This window comes from Carica papaya, chromosome 3, assembly GCF_054855325.1.
Source record: "Carica papaya isolate Zhongbai chromosome 3, ASM5485532v1, whole genome shotgun sequence".
In the NCBI taxonomy this organism is placed as follows: domain Eukaryota; kingdom Viridiplantae; phylum Streptophyta; class Magnoliopsida; order Brassicales; family Caricaceae; genus Carica; species Carica papaya.
In genome coordinates, this window is record NC_142311.1 from 7,348,263 (window position 1) to 7,361,249 (window position 12,987).

Here is a 12,987-nt window from a genome sequence, read left to right on the forward strand (position 1 = left end):
CCATGACTTGCTGATTTAAATTTAAAAGGGAGGTATAGTACCGTTGTTCTTCAAAAGTCATCATGGCATCTCCACTTTGCTTGCTTACTCTTTATCCTTTTATTTATTTCTTTCTTTCTTTCTTTGTCCCTTCGGTGCACAATTTTTTTTTTTTTGAAATATATGTTATACATAAGATATCATATATTCATATATATACATGCTCTTCTTGTTTCACCCTATTCTTGCTTTTTTGAGAAAACCAGCTTCTTCTCCTTCTTTTACCCTTTCTTAATCCGTCAGCCATAAAACAATTTTCAATGGGTAAGTGTCCATGTCTCGCTCTTTCTTTTCTTGCTTCTGACTTCCTCTCTTGATTGCCTACTGTAATTGCAGTTATCCATGTCCTTGCTGAAAAAACAAAAAGAAACCAAAAACTATCCCTGTTTAAGTTCATCATAAGAACTTCTGGGCTAGAAAAGGTTATGCCTGAAAAGTAAAAAAATTCTTTTGAGTTTGGTTTCTGGACTTGCTTTTCTGTGTAGTTTGGTCGCATGGAATATTGAGTTTTAGCTTCTTGGTCTCAGCTTCCTTCACTTATTCATGTAATTTGAGCAAATTTTAAGATACCATTTCTTTATTTCTTTCTTTTTTGTCTAATTTTTTAGGGGCATGATATTGGGTGCTTTTTTTTGAGTAGTTGACACTTTAATGGTGTTATTGTTAGTGCCTAATAATCTTCCTGCTATATCTTTTAGAAGTATTTAGGTGTTTATATTGTCTTGCTTTATGTTTGGTTCAGGTGTAGATATGAAAAACAATATGGTATGAATGAAAAAAAGTTGGAATGAGAAAAGTGTTTTAGTTTCATTTTCAAATTCTTATCTGAAATACCAGAAATTCATCCCAAAGAAATTCATGGTAGATGCAGGATTGTTAGCTCAATCAGTTTTGTGTCAAAGTGATCCCAATTCTGGGTATTGTACACATTCTAGTGCTTATGGTAAAAAAGAATAAACGGGTTTGAACCAAACATGGCCTTATAGTTGTCTTTTGACTTAAGTAAAGTAGGTTCCTTGCTTGTTTACATTTAGATATTCATCTGATCCTGCCTGGTTAAGAAAGCAGATAATCATATTGTCATTGTCTACGAGATTCCTTTCCTTGCTGTCTAATTTCTAGCAAAGCTACATTTATCTGGCCGCCACAAGGAATCAAGGGAAAGTAAAGAAAAATGCTCCAAATGCTTAAGAAAGGAATTTTTGTAGGCACAAGCTACTATCTTCTTGTTACATCTTTAAAGATTCATATAGAAATCGAGGAACAGCAATAGACTAAGTGGAACCAACACTTCAAACTGGTTAAATAGGCATATATTGCATTTTTTTCATCTCTGGTTTTGATAATTTCATGAGAAACTTTGACTGGTGAGGATCCCTCTATAAATTATCGGATTTTTACATCATCAGACGATATTGATGATGCCATAAAAATCTATGAAGCACTGAGGACCAATGATTACAGGGGAATATGAAGTTTAGGTTGTTAGCCAGAAATGTGAAAGTTTGCCCAAATGCTAACATAAATAGATAAGAAGTTGGGTAAGTTACCAAATTGCTATGAGATGTAAGAACATTTTGGCATTTAAGACACAAAGAATTTGCATGAAAATTTTCAAAAGACAATTTATTCTTTCCAGATTCCTAAAGATGTTATTTGAATTTTCTATTAATTTGGCTGAGCAAACATGTAAATTTGACATCTAATTCAGCACGTTTTATTTTGAAGGCAAAGCGCATCCTTGTGCTTCTCTCAAGTCCCTGTCCAAAAGAGTAGGAGGCATACTTTGCTATTGTGGTTCGTCAGACAAGTACGAGAAGTTGGACGCAAAGCTCGAAAAGAAAATGATTGAATTTAAGAGAAATTCATCAGGACATCAGAATTTCAAAACGATTGACAGTATAATTATGAGGTTCCCTGAGTTGAAAGAAGGATTGAAAACTATCAAATATGTATTTGATCAATATGGTAGGTATGATGAGGCTGCTTTCTATGTTCTTTCCAACGTAATTATTAGCATTAACTGATTCTGGTTGTCCATCTCTCTCTTAGACGAAGATGGTAATGAAATTATCGACCGTGAGGAACTCAAGAAATGCTTAGAAAAACTACAACTTCATCTTACAGAGGAAGAGGTTGAGGTTCTATTTGATTCTTGTGACTTTGATGGGAACCAAGGAATACAATTTAATGAGTTTATAGTTCTCCTATGCCTCATCTATCTCCTACTTAAACCTTCCTCCTCTTCTTATGCCGGCACCGTATGCAATATGAACTCGATTTTGATTCCTCTTCTTTATCTGAGAATGTAGCATAACCTTAAGGTTTTCATTAATCTGGGAATTTGTTTCAGACATCAAACATGGGTTCACCAGAGCTTGAGGCAACTTTCGACACCATAGTCAATGTATTCTTGTTTCTGGACAAGAATGGAGATGGCAAGCTGAACAAAAAGGATATGATCAAGGCATTAAACGAGGCGTGCCCTTGGGAGAAATCTCCTGCACATGTCACTAAGTCAAGATTCAGTATTATCTACTTCACTAGCTATTACCATAAGACAACCTTTTCCATAAAAATGTGGTAGTAGTTGTATAGATGTTATTAATCTTGTAGTAAATCTTGTGGTAAATGCAGAAGAAATGGACTGGAATAGAAATGGGAAGGTCAGTTTCAGGGAATTCCTCTTTGCTTTTATCAGCTGGGTTGGATTTGACAGCGATGAAGAAAAAGTCAACATGGAAAATGAAGATCAGGAGAGCTTTGAAATGAACTGAACAATCTAAATTAAGGTCAGCCCAATACATCTTTTGTATATTTACCTTGAATATATTGTTTCACAATGTTGTACAGTTTCATGATAAGTCATTCACAGTTTCTTGAACCTTAAATAGATAACTCAATATCTGGTTGTGGTTATCTTGTTTCTGTCATGCTGAATTCATTTCCATGTCATTCCTTTAAGTACAATAAGCAAAATGGGGTATAAGATTGCCAAGGATGTAACAGATAAAATGCTAATCTCTTGTTATAGACAGCATAAAGCTGGAATAATATACAAAAGTTAAAATGTAAATCTAGAAAGATTCTCAAAAAGAAAAAGGCATTATGCACATCAATCTCTCAATTGTGCTGTAGAATTTTATTGTATTCCTAGAGCTTGGATACCTTTAACCAATGACAAGGAAGGAGCATTGTTTTGATACCATTCTGCTCTACTCTCCTTCTTTTGGCTTTCATGGTTGAAACATTTGTCATTCCCATCAAGGATGCTCACGATTTCCCTCAGGTTTGGTCTACTTTCCGGGTCTGATCGTGTGCATGCAACTCCCAGTTTCACCAGTCTCATTAGTTCTTCATGATTGTACACTCCATCTAACCTTAAATCAACCAGTTCTTCCAGTGGTCTCTTCTGTGTCTCAAATTCATTAACCCTCTTCACCAATAGCACCTCAGGTCGCCGAAAATCAACAGCCATCTGTCCGCTAACCACCTCAAGCACAACAACACCAAAGCTGTAGACATCTGCCATTGTTGTTGCCTCTCCAGAATCCATATATTCTGGTGACATATAGCCGAAAATCCCACGAACAGACTTGTTTCTTTTAGTGGCTGCTTGATGAGCATGATCATTTCTTGTCAAGAATTCAGCCAGGGCAAAGCTACCAAGCCTTGGATTCATGTCTGGATCGAGAATAATGGCAGAAGAGGTGATGTTTCTGTGGATTACTTGCTCGTCCCATTCCTCGTGAAGATAAAGGATGGCACAGGCCAAGGATTTGATAATGTTGTATCTATGATGCCATCTCAGGATTGAATGGCCAATTCTGTTGTCATGATGAAAAAGGAGATGACTCAACATATGCCTTGCTGAATAATCATAGACAACAAGCATCTCTCCTTGTTCGGTGCACCATCCACGGAGCTGCACCAGGTTGCGGTGGCGTAGCTTTGCTAAGTTCTGGAGTTCATCTGAAAATCTTATCCGCAGTGCAGGGCATTTTGTCATGCCAAGCCTCTTCACCAACACATGGTGATCACCAAGGAAGCCATGGTATGCAGTTCCAAAATCCACTTCTGCGACCCTTTGTGAATCTGAGAAATTGTTGGTGGCTGAAATGATTTCCTTGTACGGTATCTCTCTTGGGGTTTCCACCACAAATGACGTAGTGGCCTTGCGGCGACTAGTATTGGATTGAGTGTAAAAATTCTTGCTTTCCAACTCAGCAGTAGCATATATGGTGTCTCCAATGGCTGTAACATAGTTTGATGAAGCAGAGGTTGCAGTGGTGTTGGAGGTGGCTATGGTTGTAGTGGTGGAGCTGCTAGTGTTGCTACTGGTAGTATTCGTTGGAGATGATAAAGCTATGTACTGAGGATGAGATTGAAACGATGGAAGAGGCGGTAATTCGAATGAAACATTGCAGGAAAGTGTATCTACAACCCATTTCATGTTAGGCCTTGAATGTGGATTATGGAGTGTGCAGAGAAGGCCAAGATGAATCAATCTCTCCATTTCAACAAGGCTGTAAGAGCCATCTTTAAGCCGATTATCCCCTGCCTGTAACACCTTCCCATCATCAGACAACCTTCGAATCCAATCAAGCAAAACTATTTGATCATCTGGGTGTGTAAGATCCACTGCTCTCCTTCCAGATACCACCTCTAACACCACAATCCCAAAGCTAAAAACATCAGATTTTGCGGTAGCAACACCCCTCTTCTGAAAACTCTCAGGAGGCAAGTACCCAATTGTTCCTCCAATTCTAGTTGATTCAGCCAAACGAAACTGATGATTTTTTATTGATGGTGTCCTGATTTGATACTCCAATTCATGTTCTAACCATCTTGCCAAGCCAAAGTCACCAAGCCGGGCATTATATTGGGAATCAAGCATGACGTTGCTTGTCTTAACATCACGGTGTATGATCTGTGTTTCTAGTTGTTCATGGAGATAAAACAGTGCAGCTGCTAACCCACCAACTATTTTCCTCCGCCGCTCCCAATCCAGAGGACACGGACCCGGACCCGGACCTGGACCCAGATTTTCAGACTTGCGAAACAGGACTCTGTCAAGACTCCGGTTAGGCATGTAGTCATAAACTAGAAGCAACTGATCTTCATGCACGCACCACCCTCTTAACCGGACAAGATTACGGTGACGGAGATGAGCCACCGCCACCAGCTCAGCCGCAAAAGTTTTCTCGAACCTCTCCCCTTTCTCCGCCAAGCATTTGACTGCTACAACAGTGCCGTCACTAGGCAAAACAGCTCGATACACTTTTCCAAATCCTCCACTGCCAAGAACTTCCTCTTGGCTAAACCCATTAGAGCCTATATAAAGCTCTGTATAGCTAAAAATCCTGGGATTCTCCCCACCAACCTTCTCCAACATTTGAATTCCTTCAAGATCATGAAACACAGTAGAACCCGTTTGGTGTTTTCCCGGCGTTTTTTCATCCTGACAGAAACTTACCCATTTGGATTTCAACAACCTACGTAAAGAATCACCAAGAAAATCAAGAACCCGGCCCCCGCAATCCCTCGGGTGTTTTTTCGAGTTATTTATTATTTTCTCCTCCCCACCATCAACTTGCTGGACTTCATCGGGGTCCGCCGGTAAGATGAAACAGAGACGGTTGAGTTGCATATCGAAGGTGAAGAAGGATTATGAGGATGGGGATGAATGAATGAAGGAAGAGAAAGTTGGTATTTATGTAGAAAGAAGAAGTAGGGTTTAAATTCAACAATGGTAGGTTGCATGGTTGAATTGTATGTGATAGACTGGCCAACAAGGAACCTAACCCCAATTTTGGCGCTGACTGCATCATCCCCAGGATAGAAGATTTGTATTCGGAAGGTTTTCATCTTTGTTTTTTGTTTTTTTCTTTTATCCAAATTTCTTCTCGAACAAATACACTTCAACAGTGATTTTCCTAGTTCACATCAGGAATCAATCATCCCTCTGGGGCGCGTGGTTTCACGTGATTCAAATTTAAGATTATTTTTCTTCTTCAAGTTTGAATTTTAAAAATTTGCTGCGGGGTCAAACTGGTCAACTACAGTTCTCCTCGCCTCCCTGCAAACAACGAACGGAGTAGTGCCAAGTTGCTGCTAGTTTTTCACCTGCACCAACAAGATGACAATGCTGATTTACCCATACGAGAATGTGGTCTTGGTTTTGTATGGCGGTAATGTTAGGCTCCATGGTCGTGTTATATAACTTCGATTATTAAAATCAGTAATTACTATTTCTTCATGATGGCGTGCATCACTTCGATCGTGACTCTTCATGTTAATTTTAAGTATTGGTATTGGAGGGGTATAAATTAAATTTTAATGTTTACCATTTATTGATAAACTAAAGTAAAAGACATGGCCACCCAAGTTGATGAAAAACTACGACATGATTTGTCCTATCAAATTGGATTAGCTTGACATTTAAACAATATTCAAATAACATTGTTGGGAGGTTGGACTTAAATTCAAAGAATTTAAAGAAAAAAGAGTTATTAATTGAGTAATCACTTTCTACTTGATGTATTAAAATGGAAAAATTAAATTTAATTGGAATTGGTAAGAATTTAAGAAAGGAAAAAAAAAACAAATCATCATATTATTCTTGAAATTATCAAAAATTAAAGTATTCAAACTCACCTACTACTTCCAATTTTTTGTTTTTTTTTTTAAAAAAACAATATTAAATGTGTTAATTTAATCTATTTCTCTACTAAAAGAAGAAATGAGAGGAGGGTATTTGACATCTTATCCATCCCATTACATTAATTTCCACTTAGTGGGAAACATAATTAATTTTTTGAAGAAACAAAAAATATTTAATGAGAAATTAAGTAACATAAATTAATAATTAAGTGATTATATATATATATATATATATATATTACTTTCTTGATAGAAAAAAAAAAACCCCCCAATAAATAATGGCTTCTTTTATTCATATGAAAATTTACATTTTTATTTTTTTATTTTTAATAATAAGCAAGTGCAATCTTAAATTATATTTTTATAAAATTATGAATTACATTTATGTCAATTGTTGCTGTTATTATTTTTTTTTTTTAGTTTTAATATTGTGATCTTTTCTTACATTATTATTCTTTGTTTTTTTTTTTAAATAAAAAAGAATAAATGGAAAATGTTATTGAATAGGATAAGGGTATTAAATAGTTTTTGTTGTCTTGTTAGGTCTCGTTTGGTTGTCGTTTAAATGACCCTATTATTGACTTTTGGCAACTCCCCTACCACCAAAATGCCATTTTCAACATCTCACTTTTTGTTCTCAATAGATTTATGCTTTACAATCTATTATTAATTTTTGTTTAGACATAATTTTCTCAACATATATATATATATATATATTATAAATATCTAGTTCAAATGTAAAAATGAGCTTAATAAATGGTGAAGAAGGAAGATTATAGTTTATATTGCAAAGTCATATAAAATGCCAAACGAGGAAGAAGACATGTTTGTCACCAACCCAGAATTTTCACGGTACAACTAACGGCGAAATTTAAGTTCATTTTAATTTCTTGTCTTTTTCATATATTTTAAAAGTAGTCAAAATGCATCTTAAAATAAATTCTAAAAATTAAATCTGCCCCAATTTCACGATTCATTCAAATTTAATACGTCAATAATCGAGTCACATTTGAGTTTGAATTTAATGATATACGCTCAAACCTAATTGTCATTCTTACGAGAAATTTAGTATGAATTGATATTTGTAAAAATTAGCACTTACATATTTTTTTTTTATAAAAATATAATATTTTATAATTAAAATATTATATTATTATTAGTTTCTCTATATCATTGTTATAAGTAGTAACATTTTTTTTTAATTACAATTAATCATGAATTAATTACAACGCTTGAAATAAATATTTAATAATATAATGTTTAAAATTAATGTGATTGTGCATTTTTCTAGTCTGCTGGTTGATAATATATGTTTAAAATTCACAGTCAATTGCTTGGGCTTCAAATTACTATACTTTTCAATGCTTCATTTCTAAATTCCATCTGACTTTTTTTATGTGTTGGAAAATATAAAAATTAGAACTTTCAAATAAATTTGTGTGAAACTCATTTTGCCCCAAACACACTCTATTGTAACGTAGCAAGCTGGCATGAACTTCAACAATTCTACACATAATTTTTCAAAATTTCTATTTAATAATTCAATATAATTAATTATCGCGAATCATTTTTTATTTCTTTTATAAGAAATTGGGTTACATATTTTCTTGTTGATACATTATAATATTATTAATTATGTTTTAAAATATTTATATATAATTAAATGTTGCACCTTTCAAATAACTTTTGCTTAAAAACTTTTGCATACATAAGTAAGCACAATATATATATATATATATATCAACTTTTTTTCTCTTTCATTCATTTACTATGCTTTTAGGTCATCTATTTTCCTATTTGGTCATCTACTAACTACTTTCCATTCTATATTCACTTTCACCCAATATTTATTTTTCTTTTTTCTTTTTTCCTTTTCTACTATTTATTGTTTCTTTTTTTTTTTTTTTTCTAGTTCTTGAAGTCAATGATAATACTCCATTGTTTATAGTAATTTAATCTATTAGTGAAAATATTGTAAGTTAAATAATGAATAATTACGATTACTACTTTTTATTTTTCTGTACAATTATTTAATCGTTGATTTTTTTTTTAAAAAAAAAATTATTAATGCATACATATAGTTAAAGTGTCACGTATTTTTTAAACACAATAATTGATGGTCATGTCTTTAGCTTTGTAGCTTTAAAACGAAGATCTCAAGGTCAATCCAATAAGTATAGATACATTCACATCGACTCTGATGAAAGAATAATTGTGAAATAAGAGTTGAACTCAAGTCCTCAATTATCATAAAAGCATAAACAACAATCTCTTATCTACATCATTTATTATTTTACTTGTCTTTATAAATAGTGTTTGTTCGCGGTCAAATCGTACTTTTCGTATGTGTTCAAAAAGTTAGTTTTGTCATTATTAATATGCATATATATATTTTTTTATTATTGAAATACATAAAATTTATTAATAATTGTTAATTTTTTTAAAAAATATTAATGCTAGACATATAGTCAAAGTATTTTCGAGACACAACACTTGATGATTTTGCGTTTAATGTAAAAATTCGGAACCTTAAAAGAAATAAATTTATAATTTAAATACGGAAGCGAATAATATGTTAAGATGTAAACATTCCTTACTATAGAGGCCCAGAACTTAAACGAAAATAAATTCATAAATTAAATACAAAAGTGATTAATAAAAATAAGGTTTACATTTCTTATTGTAGAGGCCCGGAACTTAAAGAGAAATAAATTTATAAATTAAATATGGAAACGATTAATAAAGATAGGGTTTACATTCCTTATACAATAATTTTGAATATGCAATAGGGTTACGAGAATGTCTATTTTAAAAGATAAACAGAAATTAAAGAAATAAAATAAAAAGTGAATAACTAAACATTTTAGAATAACCTTCACTAGCACTTGAAGGGAGTCATGATAGTGAACTACTCACAATCCTCTTGTTGATCGAGATCTGCATCTTAGTCATTTTGATATGAAATAGTTAATAAAATAGTGAGTTACACTAGTCCAATAAAAATATCACACTAATCACATACACGAAAAACTGAAAATTGGTAAAAAAAATTAGAAAAATAACTAATAGAACCTTTATTTTATTTAAATACATTTAAAACTTGAAGACATTTGTTTAATACTTACCATAATGAATTTTTCAAAGACAACCTATGAAAATTTATATTCATATAACATTTTACTTTCATGCATAAGAAAACGAGAAACAATAGCTTTCATTTCTTACCTGCTTACTAGTACCCCTGGGGGTCTATAAGGGTGTCCCTCCTACTCGTGAACCCAATATCCAATTTTACAATTGACCAGTCGTCTCCATACCCAGTTTAGTAATGAGTGTCAAACATTCCATCGCCTCGATACCTCATCCAGTATGAGAGTGAACCATATCTCTCAAATCTTTTCGGTAAGGAATTTTTCAGTCCCGTCCAACTGAGATAACGTTCATGATAGAGTTCTCTATGCGTCGGGCCCGTTCGCCTTTTTCCTGGGTAACCAGCAAGTTTTTCACATACAATTTTTATCAACAAACAACTAATAAACTCATACTAATATCTCATATCACATTCACATATCAATTAAACTACATTCATATTGACGATATATAACCAAAATAATCAGATAAATTAATAAGACTATTGAACTATAAATTAAGAACATGTACTATACAAAAATTAAGTAAGTAAGACAGTACAGGAAAATAAATAAAAAATCAAGATAATTATGAACTAACCGATTTCGGCTCCACTAGTAACATGTAATTATTTGTAAGATTTTCAAATTTTTTATAAAAACATAAAATTATACATCGTTAACCCTTAACTTACTGTAACGGAGAATAGGGTGAGAGATTCATACTCGGATCGGTGTTTCGAGACATCGAACTGTCTACTATGCCTCCTAACGGGTACCAGATTCTCTAAATTTTTTTATGTGAAATTCAAAACACTCGTTACATACCTAAAAATATCCTAAAAAAATCTAAGATCGGTATTCAAAACTCATTCTGACAAATTTTGGAGTTCCAGCACTGGCTACACCACCCACGGCAGCGATTTTCCTTGGCCTGGCCAGTTTTGGTCAGTTTTGGCCGATTTTGGCCAGTTTTAGCCGTATCCGAGCAGAAAAATACGTTAGGGGTGTTGATTGGCCAAATAATTACAAATAAACCGAACCTACCAGTAGAGGGGTCCTTGGGTGTGGTAGCTTTGCCGGTCCTCCTTCGCAGTTGAGGTTCTTTCTTCGGCTACCCTGCATAGAAGGACGGTGAATATAATGAACGAAAAATAACATGAAACAGAAATCAAGAAGGGGGATTGCTTATTTCTATTTTGTTTTTCAAAAACACCCACCGAACTCAAATTTTCACTCATTTTTTTTAAAATTATTTTAAATCTCGTGTAACGCCCAATAATTTTTAAATTATTTTTATTATTATTATTAATTTTATTCTTATTTATTTTATTTTATTTAGTTTATTTTAATTTAATTTAATAAAAATAAAAATAACAATAATTGTAAAATTGGATAAAAATATTATTTGGATTTAATTGAAATTGATTTTGGAAAAAAGGGGTGAAAATTAGGATTCTAGGGGTATTTTTGAAAAGAAAATCGGAAACCGAGGGTCAAAACGCAATTTAAAAAAATTGTGCCTCGTCAGCACCACGTCAGCAGCCACGTCAGCGGCCCAGTCAGCAACCCTGGCCAACCAGGACCTGCCGCGTGGCAAGACCACGTCGACTCGGGAACGGGCCACGTGGGCGATCCGCGTGCGCGCGATCAGACGATCCAGATGCGTCCCCGCGCGCACGGACGACCCAGATTAAGCGTGCGCACGGACGGCCCAGATGCAAGCGCACGGATGGCCCAGGTGCACGCGCACGGACGGCCCAGATTCAATCGCGCACGGACGGTCCAGATTTAATCAAAATAGACGGCTGTGATCAAAAGGCAAAAGGGTATAAATAGAACCCCCACACCTGACCGCAAAAACCCTAGCTGCCTGCCCTCGCTGGAGAAGACGAACCAGACGCAGGAGGAGCCGGCCGTCGCCACCCGCCGCTGCACCGGGGAGTTTTCCGACCGCCGATCGAGGTAAATTTCATACTTCCGGCTCATTTTTCAATGCTGAGTTTCCCTGTGACCAAATTGGAGCCAAAATCCCGGCCAAATGGCCGGAAAACACGGCCGAAACCCAGCGGTGCCGCCGCGCCCCTCCTCAGTTTTTGCCACCGATGAGGCCCTTCCCGACCTCCGTTTGATACAATTTTTATATCACCGTGATCACCATTCTTTTCTCTACAGGTTGATCAGAGCTAAATCACCAAAACACGAACCTCGCCGGAGAGTCGCCGCACCCGAGAGCACCGCCGCCGGTAAGCTTCGGGTTTTCGTAATTTTTTTGGCCTCCCGAGGGCCCTAGAGTTGTTTTATCACAAGGACCGATGCAAGTGTGGTCGAATTCTGCCGGAAACAGCCGAAAACGGCCAACTCGAGGCGAATCGCCGCCGTGCCGGAATTGCGATATCGGCCGAAAGGGGCCCTGGGTCTAATTTGAGATTTTTTTGGGACACGTGCAGGTACCAGTAGTGCGTTTCAGTTCCCCGAAAAAAATTCAGGAAAATTAGGGACAACCTGCAGGCGCACTATAGAGCCGTATTCGGATCCCGAAACAAGTAAGGACCCCTCACCCTATTTTCTATCACGGTATTAAAGTTCAATAAATGATAAAACGGTATTTCATGAATCAATAGATGTGTGAAATTGTTTAAGGTCGCTAATGGAGCCCGAGTCTGGTGTGTTTGTCGGTCAGCTGTTGTTTGACATATTTTACAGTTTTAAATGCAGTATGAGGTCTGATGTTTTCATTTCATAGTTTCGTGTGCATATATCACTGTTTTATTGATTATGGGTTGAATGACTGAGAACCTGATGTTGTATGTGGATAGTAAAGGATTTTATTATTGATAAAAGAATTTGTTGTAAACTATGCTCCATTGGTCTTCTTGTGTTTTCTACCCACATTTACCTCCGTGACTGTGAGATAGTGTGATGTCTTTACTGGGATGGTGTAGCTCATTCCTTATTTAATCATTTCAGATCAGGAAGACATTGTTCTCGAGCCCGTTCCGCAGGAAGACAGCGAAGAGGACGCCTGAAGACTCCGTAGTCATATTTATAGCTTTTATTTTCAAGTTTCTCTTTTAGTTAGTTTGTTCTTTTATACTTTGAGCACGTTTTTGGTTTTAGTGTAAGGGATGTTTAATCAAAATTTTTATTACGCTTC

General features: G+C 35.3%; 2 protein-coding genes across 5 annotated transcripts; one reads left to right on the forward strand and one right to left on the reverse strand.

The window, feature by feature from the left end:
• Positions 1-87: 87 nt before the first annotated feature.
• LOC110825191 (Calcium-binding EF-hand family protein) lies at positions 88-12,987 on the forward strand. 4 transcript variants are annotated; one of them, XM_088215399.1, is made up of 6 exons: positions 88-303; positions 1,768-2,007; positions 2,092-2,300; positions 2,393-2,567; positions 2,677-2,831; positions 12,801-12,987. In XM_088215399.1, the coding sequence occupies exons 1-5, from the start codon at positions 300-302 to the stop codon at positions 2,814-2,816; spliced, it is 768 nt and encodes a 255-aa protein (XP_088071525.1). In that variant the 5' UTR covers positions 88-299; the 3' UTR covers positions 2,817-2,831; positions 12,801-12,987. The 4 variants fall into 4 exon arrangements, with proteins under 4 accessions (XP_088071525.1, XP_088071524.1, XP_088071527.1 ...); XM_088215398.1 differs by lacking the exon at positions 12,801-12,987 and having other exon boundaries at positions 90-303; positions 2,677-2,958; XM_088215401.1 differs by lacking the exon at positions 12,801-12,987 and having other exon boundaries at positions 90-303; positions 2,092-2,174; positions 2,677-2,958.
• AP4.3A (protein kinase family protein) lies at positions 3,043-5,933 on the reverse strand. Its single transcript, XM_022055740.2, has one exon. The coding sequence runs from the start codon at positions 5,687-5,689 to the stop codon at positions 3,182-3,184; it is 2,508 nt and encodes an 835-aa protein (XP_021911432.2). The 5' UTR covers positions 5,690-5,933; the 3' UTR covers positions 3,043-3,181.

What these genes read in the sequence shown, in the direction of transcription:
- LOC110825191 (XM_088215399.1), top strand. An exon ending in ATATGTATTTGATCAATATG is followed by an intron (nt 2,008 to 2,091) that starts GTAGGTATGATG and finishes TCTCTCTCTTAG; the next exon opens with ACGAAGATGGTAATGAAATT. An exon ending in TGTCACTAAGTCAAGATTCA is followed by an intron (nt 2,568 to 2,676) that starts GTATTATCTACT and finishes TGGTAAATGCAG; the next exon opens with AAGAAATGGACTGGAATAGA.
- AP4.3A (XM_022055740.2), bottom strand. Translation starts at nt 5,689, where the DNA reads ATGCAACTCAACCGTCTCTGTTTCATCTTACCGGCGGACCCCGATGAA.